Here is a 17305-nt window from a genome sequence, read left to right as displayed (position 1 = left end):
TTAATGATTTGTTATTTATTATTATCTACCTTGACGGCCGACAACACCACGGCCGCGTTGGCGTGGGCCAGGCGCGGGGTGATGCGCTCGCAGATGCTCTGCGCCTCGCGGGCGTCGGCGGGCGAGTAGTTGCTGAGCGAGTCCAGGATGAACACCTGCCCCCACTCGGTGCACTCGTTCAGGGCCGTCAGCAGCTTGTTGATGGTCGGAGCGTTCATCTCTGCGACAACATTATTCATTCAATGCGAATGACAGAATAGATAAGATTAACTAATATCAGGGACCGTATTACAATGGGAGGTTAATAGAGTCCCATTAATTGAACTAACCTAGCGTTCTGTTAATATATTACTAAGGATTTAAATCGACCAAAAATATCGCTGGAGTATCAGAAAAACTATCATTATTTAGAATAAAAATAGCAATAATTTAAAACAACGGCTCTTGGTCCATTTTAATGAATTTATCGTAATTAAATATTTTCCCTAAAAAAACAAGTTACGTGGTAATGCAATATCACTGACGATATAGAAAATAGGATTATATGATAGGAGAAAAAATCCCACGTAAGTTTAATCTGTGCGTGGGAGTTGCATCGAAAGAAATAAATTAAAGTGATGTTGAAATTAAATTTTTGTTATGTTTTGAAACATGCAAAACTAAACCGGTCCGTTTTGCCTGTATTGGAAAAAAACTTAACAATTCTTTCACATGAACGCAATATTTTTTGAAGCAACTGGACCTCAGTAAATAGGAAAATATCACATACTACGAATACCGATAAAAAGATACGAAATGGATTTAGAACAATTAGTTGTATTTTCAAAATTAATACGGATATTTTGGAGAAATGTTTTCATACATTACTTAAAAAAAGAAATTAGGAAAAAACATGTCACTGAAAAAATGCGACATGTTTGGCATTGATAATTATGACATCAAGATTAGTGAGGATGTTCTATAAAATTTTGAACAATTATGAATAGGTTCAAAATTAACATGAATCGTGACGTAATAGAGGCGTGGCCAGTGCAACGACCGATTTGCGGGAATTCAAAATTACAAACTTAAAAATATTTTTTATGCTACGAATAAGCACCAAAAAAAATATTTTTTACTCAACAGTATTTCATAGACCCTCATTACTTAAAAAAAGTGTACAAAACTGAAAAAAAAAAACACCGGTTTAAATCATAAAATATGTACAACTAATTCTGTTGCACGTTTCCGGTGATAGATTTAGATTGTGAGTATACTGACCCACCAGGGGGTGCCCACTGACACTGGCCTCGTTGATCTCCGACAGGGCTGCGACGGCATTAGCCACCACCATGGGGTTGGAGTCGCTCAGCAAGTCCTTCAGTTGCTCCAGGAAGCCCTGTAACATTCATCATGTATAACATGCAAATAATACGTAGATTCATTTATATCTTTGGCTGTTTATTTTTTAAACATAACTATTTAAGGGTTAAATAAAAGCTTCATCCTATTAGCACATTCTGATGGCAAGTACGTCATGTATTTATTTAGATAGTTGTACAAATAAAAATTGAACACCTAGTTATACCTTAACTAATAAACAGTATACAGTAAAATCCCTGTTTTGCGTTTTTCAAGGGAGCAGCAAAAAAAAGTGTTAAACTGAGGAAATTAAAAACTGCAGAAAAATTGTAAAAATGGTCATAATTGGGGATTATTTATATTTACCTACGATTTCATTAAAAAAAAAACATGTTAAATTTTTTTTATGTAGGTACTTAACTTTAAATATATGAATTTGCATAAAATGCATTTGTATGATTTTTCCCTAAATATTATGAAATTTTATTTACATGGTATCACTTTTTTTTTAATATGGTACCACAGAAATTCAACAGTCATTTACATCGCTGCAAAACTGTTTCACACTTTTATGATAACTGTTTAAACAATCTTCTTTCCAAATTGTGTTTATAACTTCAAATAATATTTCTATTACCAAATTTTTAACTTTCTGCATCGTAATTTATTGATGTAAAGACTTTATTCATCATGCGTCAACCGCATGTCTTAATTTAGTAAAATGTCAAAACTAGACACTTAAACAAAATGGTCAATTACACTGAACCTACTTTGAATTTAGTTTGAGAACAATTTACACATTTTTTATTTACCTTGATTTTATTCACCATTTTGGGCAAACGCGGCGGCGCGCGGCTTTGCGTCTTTTGACAGATCTAATGAGTTTTGAAAAATTTGCAACGCAAAACCGGGGGTTATGAAAAACGTAAAAAACGTTTATTGGGGGGGATATTTTAATGAGAATGTACGGAAAAAAATGGGACCTAAACATTTCGGCGAAAAAAGCGGGAAAACTTTAAATTGAGGAATGTAAAAACGAGGTTTCACTGTGAATATAAAAATAATTTCAAAAACAAAACATTGTTGTAAAATCCAGACGCTTTGCGATCACACTCTATCTACCTACATGGATGTTTGTTTTCAACGACCATCATCGCTATCCCATCAAACTATGCGATAGACTCAGTCTAATCTCTTTTGGCAATTCATTAAACACCTCGAGTCCTTTGTGATACAGATTGTTTTGAGTTGCCTGGATTTTTGTTTTGGGGAGTCTGAAACCTTCACCTCTGGATTAAGAATACAGTTCTGCGTGTGAAATAGAACCGGAATTCCGGACGAGTGCTTTCGACTCCGTAACTGCTCTCGGGTAAAAGATGAGATGACGAAAAAGAAAATTGGACTAATTTCTGTATTCACATTTGAATTTGTTTTTGGTATTTACCGTATCGAGTATCGTACCTGGTCTTCCACCATACTGGAGGAGATGTCGTACAGCTTGGCCACGCACACGGCGGCCGTCTTCCTCACGTAGGGGTCCTCGTCGCGCAGGCACTTGCGCAGCGGCTCGCACAGGTACTCCGTGATCTTGTCCACGCGGATGCAGCCCATGGTGCGCACCGCCAGCGCGCGGATCAGCGGATTCGGGTCTTCGCAGTCCTGCGCACGCCATAACAAACACACGCTCGGACACGGGCCGTCGCACGCATGACACGCGACACCGGCATCGTGCCACCGTGCGACATTACCACATTACTCGGCTCCACCGCCGATAATTTACAACAATTTTGCATATATTTTATCAATGTAGTAAATAAGATGCGTGTTTTAGCATTGCCAACCTTTTAGAGTGGTCGTGTAAAGTCGTCAAAGCTAAATATACGCAACTTATTTATATGATCCAATTTAAATGTCAAAACTCTATATTATATTGTTTACCAATTATATTATTTAAAGTATTTAATAAAAAGTATCGGTCTGTTTTTCTAATTGTGGCACTTTAAAACAATATAAATATAATTATTCATTGAAAATGATTGAACTGTTACTCAAATTTGAACAGATTTTTTTACAATCATCGTAAATACAACATCATATTAAAACAACTGTTTGAAAAGAGGTACTTTAATTTTTCTAAACATATTAAATGAACACTGAGTTAATTTCAAAAGGAAAATAATCAAAATCTTTCAAGAACAGGTTATCAATAGAATTAATGGTTTATTTTGTAAATCATAAAAAAATTCTGATGATTTAGCTATTTAAACTTCTTTCTTGTGTACTAAACAAAGAGATGTTTGGAAATACATTGTTTAATAAATATAATTTTAATTGAGTTTAAGAAGTTGAGGATAATAAATAGTCAGAAAGAGAAGATTTCTAGTATTAAGTAAGTATATCTAGGTACATTAAGATCGACAACGAACATGGGAGAGTGAGGTTAGTCGGGTTAGGTTAGTTTGGGTCGGCGCGTCGAGCCCCAGAGCGGTCTGGAGTGTCGCCCGATACAGAGGGGCTCCCACTATCGCTGTTGGTGTCAGATCAGTGATCAGTGAGTGTTACCTTCACTAGCTGGGAGGTTGGCAAGTCCTTTGCGCCCATTTTCAATAAAGAGGTAAAAAAGATAAAAAAACACGAATCACAACACAGAAAGTGTGCTCTGCATAAACAGGTGACAACATTAGATGAACAATGGAACAAGGAAGCCGGGTCGAAATGATGGGACTAGCGACAAGCGACAAGTTAATGTTCTACCATTCTTTACAATGTCAATTTAAGAGAGTTAAAAGAGTTACAAAACTTTACAAAGCTCTTTCTTTTGTCTAATTTCAGAATATCAAGCGTTTGTACAACAATTGTTTCATGATGTTTTGTAGAGATTATTATTTTTATTGCGCCTAATGTAATCTTAATGAATTTGCAAAAACTACATATTATTTTGAGAAGTGTGTAAATACTAATTGAGATAGTAAAATATGTTTCATAGCATTACATACTTCAAGAATTGCGACTCGGTCTACTGAGAAATAACTTGGTCAGAGATATGAAAGCCATCCGTCAAAATTTTCATTAATATATTCTAAATTAAATTTAAAAGTTTCTTTGAATACTTTTTTTTTTTTTTAATGAGTTTCAAAATCCAGATTGAGATGCAAATTTATGAGGATGATATTATTGTAAAATGCAAAGAAAAAGTGCGAAAGAAAAATATTGTGTGCTATTAAAAATTAGGACTTATAAAAAATCGAACTCAAGAAAAAACATTTAAGTTAAAATCATTCAAAATATTGTGTGAAAAGAAACATGAAGAAATAATAATTGTCTGATGATTTGATCTATGAATTTAAAGAATCAATATAATTTTGCTGATAAAATGTATGGACATTACAATTTTTATAAAAATTTCCCATAATACAGAAGAATTGAGATATATTTTTTAAGTAAAAAATTACTGAGTTTTTCTACTGACATTTCTTGGTGGAACTGCATTTTAATTATATATAATAAAAATACTTTACAGTTTTATTCCACTTTTATTTATAATTATTTTTTTACCAGTGACCGGGTTTCGTCATGACCGACATAGTCAGACTGGTGTCGGTCACGACGAAACCCGGTCACTGGTAAAAAAAAATAAATTATAAAATAATTATAAATAAAAGTGGAATAAAACTATTTAGTATTTTTATTATTATAAAAAATTACTGTTGAATCGTGTTGAAAAATGTAGATTTTCTTCTGGATTGTCAATACTCAATTTTATTTTGACGATTTTTCAATTTCATCTGATTTCTTTTTTATGGGGCATTTTCAAAATCTTGCTTTTGAACTGCTGGTGAAATAATGATACTTATTTTATAAATAACATGCACAGAGTTTAATTTGAGAAGCAGCTTAGCCTGGATTAGTGACACATTACCAATATTGAAGTGGATTCGAACCAACAACATATGAATAGCATTATTTAACAATTATTGTCAGTTTGTGATGCGAGCGTCAGAGAATCTCGAACAATTAAAACATCTAAAATATCTCTCGCATAGTGTTATGTTCAATATAATTATACTGTCCAAAATTATTTCTAAATAGGTACAACGTTTTTATTGTATGTTTAAAAGCGAGATTTAGAAAAATATCATGAGGTTATCACTGCTAATAGCATCACAAAAAGACAAAGTTATGACATCTTACAAATAGAGAAACATATTATAATGGTAGGAGCTCCTTCCACACTGAGAATTGAGGCTTATTAAAAAAAAAAAAAACATGAGGATAATCAATTGGTAGCTGGTAAATGTCTAAACAAAATATGGAGACATGTGGAATTACGGCACAAATCTGTCTGATATTTAAAGTATAATCATGGATAAGTATGGCAGTGTACATAGAGAAACATAATAAAAAAGTGAGCTTGTCTCGCTATACATATGTCCGATAGATTCTGTTACAGGGAGCTCCAAGAAAAGATTACTGGAAGACTTTCAACAAAATCAATTAAAAAACTGAGACAGTTAACAAGTGAAACAATATGCTAATTATATGAGCCCAGGTGACAGATACGAGTAAAGGTAATTTGAATTTATAACTGACACAGAAGTTTGAGAACAAACTCAGTAAATTCTCATAGCGAATGTGCTTGGAATATTTCAAGAAAGTCTTCCGAAGACATCCAAATAGCCTCTTTTTCACGCTTGCGGTATCTCATCGATCAGGATAACCATTGACAGCCTTCCAATGAAACATAAATGTAGGAGATGTGGGAAGAAGTGAAGAGTGTCCACATGGTCCGTGTGTGCGAACGTCGATAACATAATATCCCCGATACCGGGCCGTTTTGTGATATGACTAACCGGGTGTGTGGAGGGAGCCCTACCGGGCGGCGAGGGGCGGGGGGAGCTCACCTTGACGAAGGTGTTGACGGCCAGGATGGCCATATCGGGCTGCGACTTGGCGTAGTTCATGAGGTACAGGTACACCAGCTTCTTGAGCTCCAGGTTGTCGGTCTGCATGCAGTTCACCACGTCAGGGAACAGCGCCGACACGTCCTTCCCCACAGTCATAGACGCGATCACCTGAAGGAGATATCCAAATTCATTTTTATTGGACCGAAATAACATTACAAATAAAACAAAATATTCAAGGCGTTTAATTGGGACAACATATCAGGCCAGGAACCCTCGAGCGATGGTTCAATATTATGAAGGCATAATACTCTTCAATAGCGAGAGTATTTATCTCTTGATTCACTGATGTGAAAGGTGTCCATTTCCAAAATAACCACATTCAGTTGCCTGACTGCTTTTCCGATCATAACAAGGAGGCGAAACAGTCTACGCCTACTCTGTCGGAGATATCCATCGGGAACATAAAAATTTATACTCTCCAAAATGTGTGAGTTCTCGATATAACCTCTTATCAACATGAACTAATGGGTTAGTGTCAATTCCTTCTAAGTTAAAATCCGTTTGTCTCCAGCATTCCCGAGAAAAATGCAGTGGGATAAAGCCACGGACACCTTTCACATTACTGAAATAAATTCGGAGAGGATAGCTTCTTTTTACTCTAATTACTGGGTATTTTTATTTTACCATTTTTCCACATTCAACTTTGTATTGCTATTTTTTTTCATGGCATGTATGCCTTGAATACATTTTTTGATAATGTACATAAACGTACTAAATAAATAAATTGAAAATAACTACCATACTGATACTGAATAATGTTGATGATGCTGGTCAATTGATAAATGCTTTTGTCATGTCTAGAATCAATTGCACGTTCGCCATACAATTACACGAGCAAACGATGACTTTCGGCTGCAGTTTTCTTTGCAAAAAAGTGACTCAGCAAAACTTCCCGTAAATGCTGTTTTTTTTGCCAATTTTCAAAATTTTCCAAGGTTGAAAAAAATATGATAGCACAAGCAAATCAAACACTGTTGACTGATTTTGAAAGCTTATGAATAGAGCTTTAAAATGACATGTCTGTCGATGATTTGCTACACAAGTGTTGACATCTAGTGTCAAATTCCGGTTTTTAAGCTATAGATCTAATAAATATATATTTTTATTGATAAATATTTATTAGACCTACTTTCTGTAAAGAATCAACTTATCTACACATTCTGGACATCGGGGTATAAAAAAAAGTTCTCTTAGAAGATTTGATAAATAGCAAATTTCGACATCTGGTGACACGGTTAGTCAGCCTCGTGGTGTAATGGTCAGCGCGTTTGCCTACAATGCAAGAGGTCTCGGGTTCGATTCCCGACGTGGTTGGTATAAAATATTTATTTAAAAGGGTGTTTTCACACTACAATATTACATAGTCCCTGGACTGGTACCTGAAATGTAAGATTGATCATCTTACTTTCATGTAACAAAAATGATTAAGATACGCTGCGATTGGTGTACCAATGCAGTGCCCTGTGCACCATTATGTGCGGAAAGGGAATGATGATGGTGAGAATCAATTATTGTAATGGTATCTACTAGAGGTGCCACGAATATTCGGCTACTATTTGGAATTCGGCTGAATACTGGCGCACTATTTGGCCGAATATCAAATTAAGAAAGAAAAAAAAATGAACATATTACTAAAAATGTATCTATTTTAAACACAAATTATTGGGTTTAATAATTTAAATCCATCAGTGGTAAGTTGTGATGAATGAAAACCATTTTTTCAGCAATTGTTGGTAGTGAACGATTGCACATTTCCTCATAAAAAATACTTTGTGAGATCTTGTTGTTACACAGAAAACACACAGCCAGTTTATTATTTTCACTACAAATCTCATAGTATACCCGAATAGGCGATTTTTCATTAAATGGTTGCATGATGTATAATGAACAAATGATTGCTAGTTACCAATATGGACTATTAGTAACACAATGTGATGTAATACTGAAATAAATACGCCCGCCCTGTCACCTCCGCACGCACCGCAATGTGACAGGTCACTTGTGAAATGTGCCCATTTTTTGCAAAGCATTAGAGAGAGCGTAGCCGAATACCGAGTATTCGGCCGGATCACTATTTGCGGCATCTCTGGTATCAATGAATAAAATAAAATGTTCAACTGTTCGCCCTCTTTTAAAATATGCCTCCGTGGTCTGGTCTCCATTCTATGTGAATCGCATAAATCACATTGAATCAGTCCAACATTGCTTGCTTCGAAAAGTAACGTGAATGCTTGGACTAGATAGAGGTAATTATCCTTATGCTGATATAGAGTCAATGTTCAATATTTCTAGTCTACAAAAACATCGAACTTATATTCATTCCATATATACGTTTGGCATACTAAATGGTAAAATCGATGTTCCATCATTACTGGGACAAGTAAAATTCCATATTCCGACTTGTAGGTTGAGAAGCAATGAAGTACTGTTCATCGATCAGCATAGAACAAACTATGGCCGATGACCCGTCTTTGTCGTATTGTTAACTCGAGACAAGATCTGGACTTTTTTGGTTTAAGTTTACAGCGATTTAAACGAGCACTAAATAAATAGTCCAGATCTTGTCTGGATGTCCCTTATGTTTGTCAATGCTTCTTTACTTTTTTTTTAAAAATGTTTTTGACTATTCTTTTGTTTTAATATTAAAACCCTATAAATTGTATAAATGGACAATGTCCATTAATAAATAAATAAGCATCATTCCACTAGGCCGGGAATTACACTGACTACGCGTATCACAAAGGGTGGAATACAAACTGTGTTGGCTTCTGTATAAGTCACTGCACAATGCTGATTCCGAATATCTAAAAAGAACTATGAACTCCAGGTGAACTAGCTGACAGACGTCTTGCGTTTAGATCAGCTACATCTACTGCGATAGGAAAAGTCATTATACCTCGCCAATGGTCGGCTATCCGCATTTCCTCAATCAACCCATTCGTCGAAGCCTCTGTTGCGTCACCGCTCACAGCCCGCGTCGCACCCCAGCATACTGATTACATTGAAATAAGTTGCGAGAGGATTACCTTCTTAACAGCTTCCTTCTTCTTCTCTTTTTTGTCATTGTTCAGTTCCGATTTCAGCTCGAAAATCTCACCCTTTTTGGTGGTTGTGAAGTATTTAGAGTCCGTCATTTTGATGCTACGTCAAAAGTCGGGCGAGGTTATTAACGGCTAGTGAAAATCTGCAAACAAAATTATAGGTGTCAAACACTACTCCGCCATGACACATCACCTAATCGATCTGCCAATTCAAAGAAATTTGCTAATTTTCAGTGAAAGCGCGAGGAGCAGTATATGAAATGAACAAAAATTAAGTCGACTGAGAAAGTTTTGAAATGATTTCATTTACAAATGAGATAATTGCACTACTTTACCTAATTAAAAGCCGACAATTTCTTATCAACACCGCCTACTAAATATGAGATGAATATTTTTTTCGTATTTGACATTTCGTGGTTGTTGAATATGTATCCAACAATTTTCTGTCAAAATTGACAATTTTTAAAGTTCGAGATATAAGTACTATACTTTTTTTTTAAAGTTACAACACTAAAAATCTAATAATATTGCCAGATAAATCATTTTTGAGCTCGATTTTCCAAAATGAAACTAATATCCACAATAGGGAAACATCACTTTTTAAAAACATTTTTAAAGTAATAAAGGTCTAAAAAGACTGTCCAGTAAAAAAAATAGTAACACGCTCCCAATACGTCATGATTCATGTTTATTTGTTCGTGGCCATGAAATTTTTTTCTAGAAAATATCACGAATCTTGACAACCAATGCCAAACACGTTGCATTTTTATATGAACGTATTTTTATTGAATTTCTTTTTTACATTTATGTATGAAACCATTTTTCCACAATATCCAAAATAAAATGAATTATTATAATTAAATTTTATGGATATTTTTATCGGTGTTCTTAGTGTTGGATATTTCACTGTAATATTATGATCTAATTATTTTTTTCATGAACACAATAAATTGCCTACTGTTAAAAACTGCCCCAAGCACATTTTTACTTTTTACTGCGTTCATTTATAATAATCTTTGATTAAAACAATAAAGGGGTTTGTGTTTGTAGTTCTAAAGCCTTTCCAAAAATTTTTTTTGAATTTTTAATTCTGCAGTCAAATGCAAGAATTATTTCGCAAAATTATCGAAAAATATTATTAAAAATCTGGCAATACTAAAAAATTCCAAAGTTGAGATTTTCACTTTTCCATAGAAAAAAATAGCTTTTCATTTTACGTAAAGGTCAGCGAAGGACCGCGGCTACAGTTTTCTGAATTTATTTGCCGATCGACGTTGAAACAGATTCGCGGCTCGATAATGTTCTCCCGTTGTGTGAAGCCCGTTGCCGTTTCGGCGCTGAAAAGCAATGCCAAGAAATTCTCCACCACCGGCCAGGTATGTCCCGCAGCCCTCCCTAGAAAATCCGCCGAATGGTACTTTGGTCTTTGATGATGTGGATCGAATGTGCTCGTTTTGTTGCAGAACAACCGCAAGGTGACGGTTTTGGGAGCCGGGGGCGGTATCGGCCAGCCCCTGTCCCTTCTTCTGAAGCTCAACCCGTGTGTGACCCACCTGAATCTCTTCGATATTGTGCCGTTTACCCCCGGAGTAGCCGCAGACATTTCTCACATCGATACTCCCGCCTGCGTCCAGGGATTCACAGGACCCGAACAGCTCGTGGACTCCTTGAAAGGTTAGTTGCCAGTTTTAATTGATTTCCATACCAATTTCCCTTTATCAATTGCTGTAATTACAGTTAATCTCAGCAAACAAGATAATTGTACGCCTATGTCATATCCAAGTTTATCTAGTATAGTATGTTCGTGCAACTGATTATGTAACACATGCCAATTCTAGATATTTCTGAACTGCCGATTAAATGATTAGCGAATAATAATTAATAACATGCAATGATTTATCAATCAGATCATGTAATCATTCCAAGTCTTGAGTTAGTGTTAGTATTTCAATTAACTTTTTTTTTACTTTTATATTAAAATGATAAAGATTTGGCGCTGTGCCAAGGAGATCTGTCTTGTGATCTGTTAGATATTTAAATGTAATTTTTTGCGAAAGTTTTTAATGATGTATCTACTGAAATAATTAGGTATATGTGGTATGTCCATAGAACGCATGGAACCATCGCTTCCCCGAAATTTAGCCAAATAATGTTTATATTATTACTATGTTTAATAAATTAATTATCAGTCATAATACTTGGTGCTTAGATGATTCTAGTCCTATTTTAAATTCTCAACTCACTCTTTGATGCGCCTGAATTACTGAGCTCAATAAATTTAAATATCCCAACTAGAAACCTCAGACGAAACTTACTTTCATACTGATGACCATAGAAATAACTATGGTTTTCATTCCCCTATGGCCAGAATTTTGAGGTCTGCCAACAAACATACCAGTCTTGATTTCTTTGATAACTAGTTGTCTTCTTTCAAAAGATCACTGAATCAAATTCAATTATAAACACCTCTCTCCCGCTTCCACTCCCACTGAGTCTACCATATACCATTTTGTCTTTCTACTTTCCTTTATAATAATTTTCTATGCATATAAATATGTCCTTGAAAATTCCCATTGGGCGTATATATAAATAAATAAAATAAATTAAATAAAAATGACTATTAATGAATAATGAAATAGTAATTTTATTAATAATCGCGATAAATCGCGGAGGAATTTGACTATTTTTACTAAAGTACTCCCCACACACGTCCATTCCTCAGCGCTGTCATGCGCTCACTGACCGGTGCGTACTCGCTGATGGCTGATCTCGTATCGAACACAAGGAAAGAACGAAGGAACCAAGTAGAAATTTCGCTTTTAGCACTGCACTAAATGCGCAATCTGCGCGCATGTGCAAACTAAGATTCTTACCTAGTAAGGTTCTGCAAGTAATCTGCGAGAACAATTCATTTTTCTTTGTACATTTTTCATTTGTTTTTGATGCGGTAAAAAAATTATAATATACTGTTGTTTTTTGTGTACAAATAATGACCAATTCTTTTTTGTCAAAAAGTAATCTTTTTTTAAGAAGATAATATCTATTTGGTTTCACTGCATTTGAATATAAGATAATATAACACTGCAAACGACTTTGCAGTTATTTATAGTAGATAGTAAGCGAAGTTGGTTGATCTGTTATTACGATTTATTTTCTTTTTTGCTCTAATTTTATTTATTTAGAATACAAACAGATGTACAGGTTAAATGACTATAAATAGAAACTAAAACAAATGTATATATGTAGTAGGGCCTGCTATCCATTAAAATGTATTAACTTAATTATACTATAATAAAACGACGACAGTTTAAACTATGGAAAGAATAAATATGCTAAATATGGACAAAACTAGAAGATAGTGGGAAGGAAAAGAAGAAAATTGATGAGGAGTGGTGAAGGATGAATGAAGGAAAGTAGGAGTGAAAAATTGCATTTGATTTGATGACGAGAAATAAAGAGCAAAAAAGACAAATCGTCTATTCTCTGTTATTCTGAATCAAGCTTGTTAGTTATCTTCTGTACCTATTATATGGAGTATACCTATTACCTATTAAAATTCTTGTTAAATGTTTCACATATACGAGGGATGGTAGAATAGTTCCGATGATTAGTTGTAAACTTAGGAATATAGAAAATATCAGAAAGTCTAGTTGGTCTGGTATTACTAGTACGAGGCATGTTAGGAAAGTAAGTGCATTAGATTTCTATATTTTTTTAGAAGATATTGTTGATTTGCTTGTTGACTATTTTTCCACATAATCGCCATCCTGTTCAATGCATGCGGAGAGCTGTGGCACAGGCTTCTTTATATTACTAGATAGGAGCTGTTGTAAGAGTTTATGTGATTGCAGGGGCCGAGGTGGTGATCATCCCGGCCGGAGTGCCGCGTAAGCCGGGCATGACGCGCGATGACCTTTTCAATACCAACGCGTCCATCGTGCGCGACCTCGCCAAGGCTTGCGCGCAGGCGTGCCCCAAAGCCCTCATCGGCATCATCTGCAACCCCGTCAACTCCACCGTGCCCATCGCCGCTGAAGTTCTTAAAAAGGTACTTTTTTATATAAAAATAATGCATGGGGTTTTTTAATAAGTAAATACATTAGGTTTTTTTTTATTGATTTAGTATGTATTTTGAAATATTCTATTCGATTGAATTATAACAAAATCATTATTAAATCAATTTTGAAGTAAGTATGTATTTGTTTTAACAAATAATAATGTAAAAGTACATATTTTAAAAGTTGTATTATTTTTTTAAAAATTCAAAAACTTTCACAAAATTATAAACTTTATGCAAAAAAGGAACAAATCTAAGGAACGACCCATGCCTGTGAACTTTCCTCGACTTGCTCGTAAATTTATGTTGAGTCAACAAGCAGACAACATATATCGTCAAGGACATATTTCAAACACGGCTTTTTTATTTTTCTTTAAATTATTACAAGTATTTGTCAGTCGGGGAAATCAGCTGCTTACGATTGTGCGGTTCCAGGCGAGCGTGTACGACCCCAAGAGGCTGTTCGGCGTGTCTACTCTGGACGTGGTGCGGTCGCGGGCCTTCCTGGGGGCCGCGCTGGGCGTGGACCCGCGCGAGGTGGCCATCCCCGTCATCGGGGGCCACTCGGGGGTGACCATCATCCCGCTGCTCAGCCAGTGCCATCCCAAGGCCTGCTTCGACGCGGCCAAGGTGGACGCGCTCACCAAGAGGATTCAGGATGCCGGCACTGAGGTAACCACCTTGTATACACTATTATCGTAGTATATTTTAATACTTAATTTATTTTAACTAGTGTAACTTGAACTGATAATGTTTATGTGCAACTGCGTCAACCTACGCCATGCACTCACCTTTTCCATGGCTCCACGTGTTAGCAAACAAACATGTAAACAAATTAGATTTTTTTAAATTTAAACTTATTGAAATTAAAATCGATACTATTTAAGCGTTTATTTTCCAAACCGTAATTATTAACTAGGCGTAGTACTGCCTCTGGCGTCAAATATCTTAATGTAAAGGATTACATTACAATATAAGAATATGTTTATGTGTGCCTTATTTCAAGATTCAAAATAAAATAAAGAAATACATCGAAGCGGTAATTACTCCTATTTTGAAATGGAAGAATCTCTCAATCTGTCTTCACTGGAGAAACGTGGGACGGAGATGGACCTTACATGCCTTTTCAAAATTCTTAATGCTATAAGTGATGTCCCAGATATCTGTTGGAATCAATTTCTTTTCATGTTCCCAACCATGTCACCAGAACTCAAAATCTGCTATTTATCAAATCTTCTGAGAGAAGCTTTTTTTTTTATTCCCCAATGTCCAGAAGTCAATGCTTTACAAAAAGTAGGTCTAACAAATTGTATCTAATAAAAATATATATATTATAGTCCTTAAAATATAGCTTGATTAGAATGACATTTGTCAGAAAAAGTGACAACATAACTTTGTAGTAACGTCTAAGGAGTTATTTGTATTGACACACGAAAAACCATTAGTATCTGGCGTGTTAATTGATGTTTTTAATACAATGCTTGACACATAAATCAACATAAATATATAAAATCAGCTTTGAGCATATTAAAAAATAAATAATTTAAAACTTGTAATTATATTGAAAAGTGTACAAGAAAGAGCTTGGTTAGAAGTTTGATTATAAAAAATAATATAATAATTTATATCTACCTTTGAAACCTTTTTGTAAATATATAAGTTAAGAAATGTCATAAATTATATTTTTTAAAGTGTTAAATTTCGAAACCTTATTCTGAAAAAAAAACCATTTATTGTTGACATACATGTCATTTTTAAGCTCTATTCATAAGCTGCCAAAATCAGTCAACAGTGTTTGGCAATCATATTTTTTTCAATCATAGAAAATTAAATTTTAAAAATTGGCAAAAAAATCAGCATTTGCGGGAAGTTTTGCTGAGTCACTTTTTGCAAAGAAAATTGCAGCCGAAAGTCATTGTTTGCTCGTGTGATTGTATGGCAAACTTGCTCTTGCGAAATCACAGTGTTTCAAGTGGTTGTAACGCTTTTGATATCAAAGACAAAGAGCTGTTTCGACAGCCGGAAAAGTTTGAGCATGAAGACCAGAAGGGAGTTGTGTATTATGAGCTTCTAAAACTGGGTGAAATCATTACTGGAGAGCTGTACCGGCAACAACTGATTCGTTTAAAGAGACCATTGAAGAACAAACAGCCAGAATGGGAGACCAGACACGAGACATTGATTTTCCAACATGACAATGCTCGGCCACATGTTGCTCAACCCGTTAAAAGCTATTTGGAAAATAGCGGATGGGAAGTTCTGCCTCACTACTATGGACTATTCCAGACTCGGCGCCTTCTGACTTCCGTTTGTTTCGGTTGATGCAGAATGCACTTTCCGGACCACGCATTGCTTTAGTCCGAGGCATCAAAAATTGGCTGAATTTGTTCTTTATTTGAAAGATGATCGGTTTTTTTGGATGGCACTCACAAATTGCCAGAAAGATAAGAACATGTTGTAATGACAGTTTGAATAACAGAATTGTATAAGGTTTTCTTTAATTAATGCTCAAATTTTCATTATTACAGCAGGTAATATTTAAATGTAGGTTAGAAAAGTGTACTTACAGCGTTTAAATAATGCTGTTTATATACACAAGTGTTTTGTATTTTGTTTTTATAAATATGTTTATTTATTTTTGCACCACAACAGGCCAGGAGGCCCAATTACAGTGGTGAATTTCATCACAGAACACCCAGGCTTGAGAAAAATCACATTTTAATTTTTGTGTTCTCGCCGGGAATCGAACCCGGAACCTTTCGTGTGTGAGTCAAGTGTCTTGACCACTACACCACGGAGGCCGCCGGATGTTTTTTTAATACTTTTTCAAAAGCTTTTGAAAAAAAAAAGGTTTTTGGATTCAGTTTGTCACAATATAAGGAAATTGCCAGTAAAAATATGAATTATTACACGAAACGAAAATTTCAGCAGAAATAGTAATCCCAATATATGTTTTTAAATGATGGATCGAGTACAGAATAAGCGATCGTAAATGAAGAAGCTGACTTGTGGACACATAGATCTACAGTCAATAAAATAAACACTACGCAATTGCTTTTCAATATTGAGTGTATTAATTATTCCCCCCAGGTGGTGAAGGCCAAGGCCGGTGCGGGGTCCGCCACCCTCTCCATGGCCCACGCCGGAGCGCAGTTCTGCTTCAGCCTCATCCGCGCCCTCAACGGAGAGGCCAACGTGGTCGAGTGCGCCTACGTCCAGTCGGACGTGACGGAGTCCAAGTACTTCGCGACCCCCCTCCTGCTCGGCAAGGGCGGCATCGAGAGGAACCTCGGGCTCGGCTCCCTGAACGACTACGAGAAGGGACTGCTCAAGGAGGCGCTCCCCGAACTCAAGAAGAACATTCAGAAGGGAGAGGACTTTGTCGCCAAGAATCCTTAGATCGACGTCTCGCGATCGCGAGCGGACTGCCGGATATATACTTGACTGGAATACGCAACATCATCACAGCTGTCGCCAGTTAGGAACACGATAAATCTAATTTAATTACAATAATTAAATCAATTTTATTGGCCTCCAACTAGAATGTATTGTGAATATTTTGTAAGCACTTTATAGAGTAATTTTTAATACGTGTATATTTTACGTGCGTAGGTATTTTATAAAATAATAATATTGCCAGTAACACAGGATGTCGGAGGCGGGCGAATATGTTCCAATTATTTATATGTTCTTTACGTTTATTCTGTTAATTGTTTAATTATTTTTTAGATCAACCGTTGATGTTAAATTATTAAATTTATATAAAAAATGGATTAGTCCTCCCGTGTCTCCCCCTCCCAGCTTTCTGTGCGAGGGAAACTTTGTACAAATGTTCATTTCTATTATTAGTATCCACGCGGTACTGATTACTGTTACCTACTGAATTAATAAAACTAAACAAA

At 35.6% G+C, this 17305-nt stretch overlaps 2 protein-coding genes and 1 non-coding gene across 6 annotated transcripts in view; 2 read left to right on the top strand and 1 right to left on the bottom strand.

Annotated features, from left to right (window-relative positions):
- The window catches only part of AP-1-2beta (adaptor protein complex 1/2, beta subunit), a 21705-nt gene extending 11051 nt beyond the window's left edge, over positions 1 to 10654 (bottom strand). For 2 of the 4 annotated variants that reach the window (XM_088233591.1, XM_088233593.1), the window contains exons 1-7: positions 9682 to 10654; positions 9332 to 9489; positions 6243 to 6413; positions 3904 to 3930; positions 2803 to 3000; positions 1261 to 1378; positions 30 to 220 (exon numbers count right to left, since the gene is read on the bottom strand). In XM_088233591.1, coding sequence (XP_088089717.1) covers positions 30 to 220; positions 1261 to 1378; positions 2803 to 3000; positions 3904 to 3930; positions 6243 to 6413; positions 9332 to 9439 — 813 coding nt within the window. In that variant the 5' untranslated portion in view covers positions 9440 to 9489; positions 9682 to 10654. The remainder of the gene's footprint in view (positions 1 to 29; positions 221 to 1260; positions 1379 to 2802; positions 3001 to 3903; positions 3931 to 6242; positions 6414 to 9331; positions 9490 to 9681) is intronic. The other 2 variants (XM_088233592.1, XM_088233594.1) reach the window with 1 other exon arrangement.
- Positions 7547 to 7619, top strand: TRNAC-ACA (transfer RNA cysteine (anticodon ACA)). Its single transcript has one exon. It is a non-coding gene; the product is annotated as a tRNA-Cys (tRNA).
- Mdh2 (malate dehydrogenase 2) lies at positions 10549 to 17305 on the top strand. Its single transcript, XM_088233595.1, has 5 exons — positions 10549 to 10722; positions 10810 to 11020; positions 13198 to 13394; positions 13839 to 14075; positions 16494 to 17305. Exons 1-5 carry the CDS (start codon positions 10645 to 10647, stop codon positions 16800 to 16802), a joined length of 1032 nt encoding a protein of 343 aa, XP_088089721.1. The 5' UTR covers positions 10549 to 10644; the 3' UTR covers positions 16803 to 17305.

The sequence above is a fragment of the Micrasema longulum genome, unplaced genomic scaffold, assembly GCF_059751315.1.
Source record: "Micrasema longulum isolate JH-2025_06_02 unplaced genomic scaffold, ASM5975131v1 h1tg001128l, whole genome shotgun sequence".
NCBI lineage: Eukaryota > Metazoa > Arthropoda > Insecta > Trichoptera > Brachycentridae > Micrasema > Micrasema longulum.
Note: the sequence above shows the minus strand (reverse complement) of the source record. Positions and strands in the feature narration are given on the sequence as shown.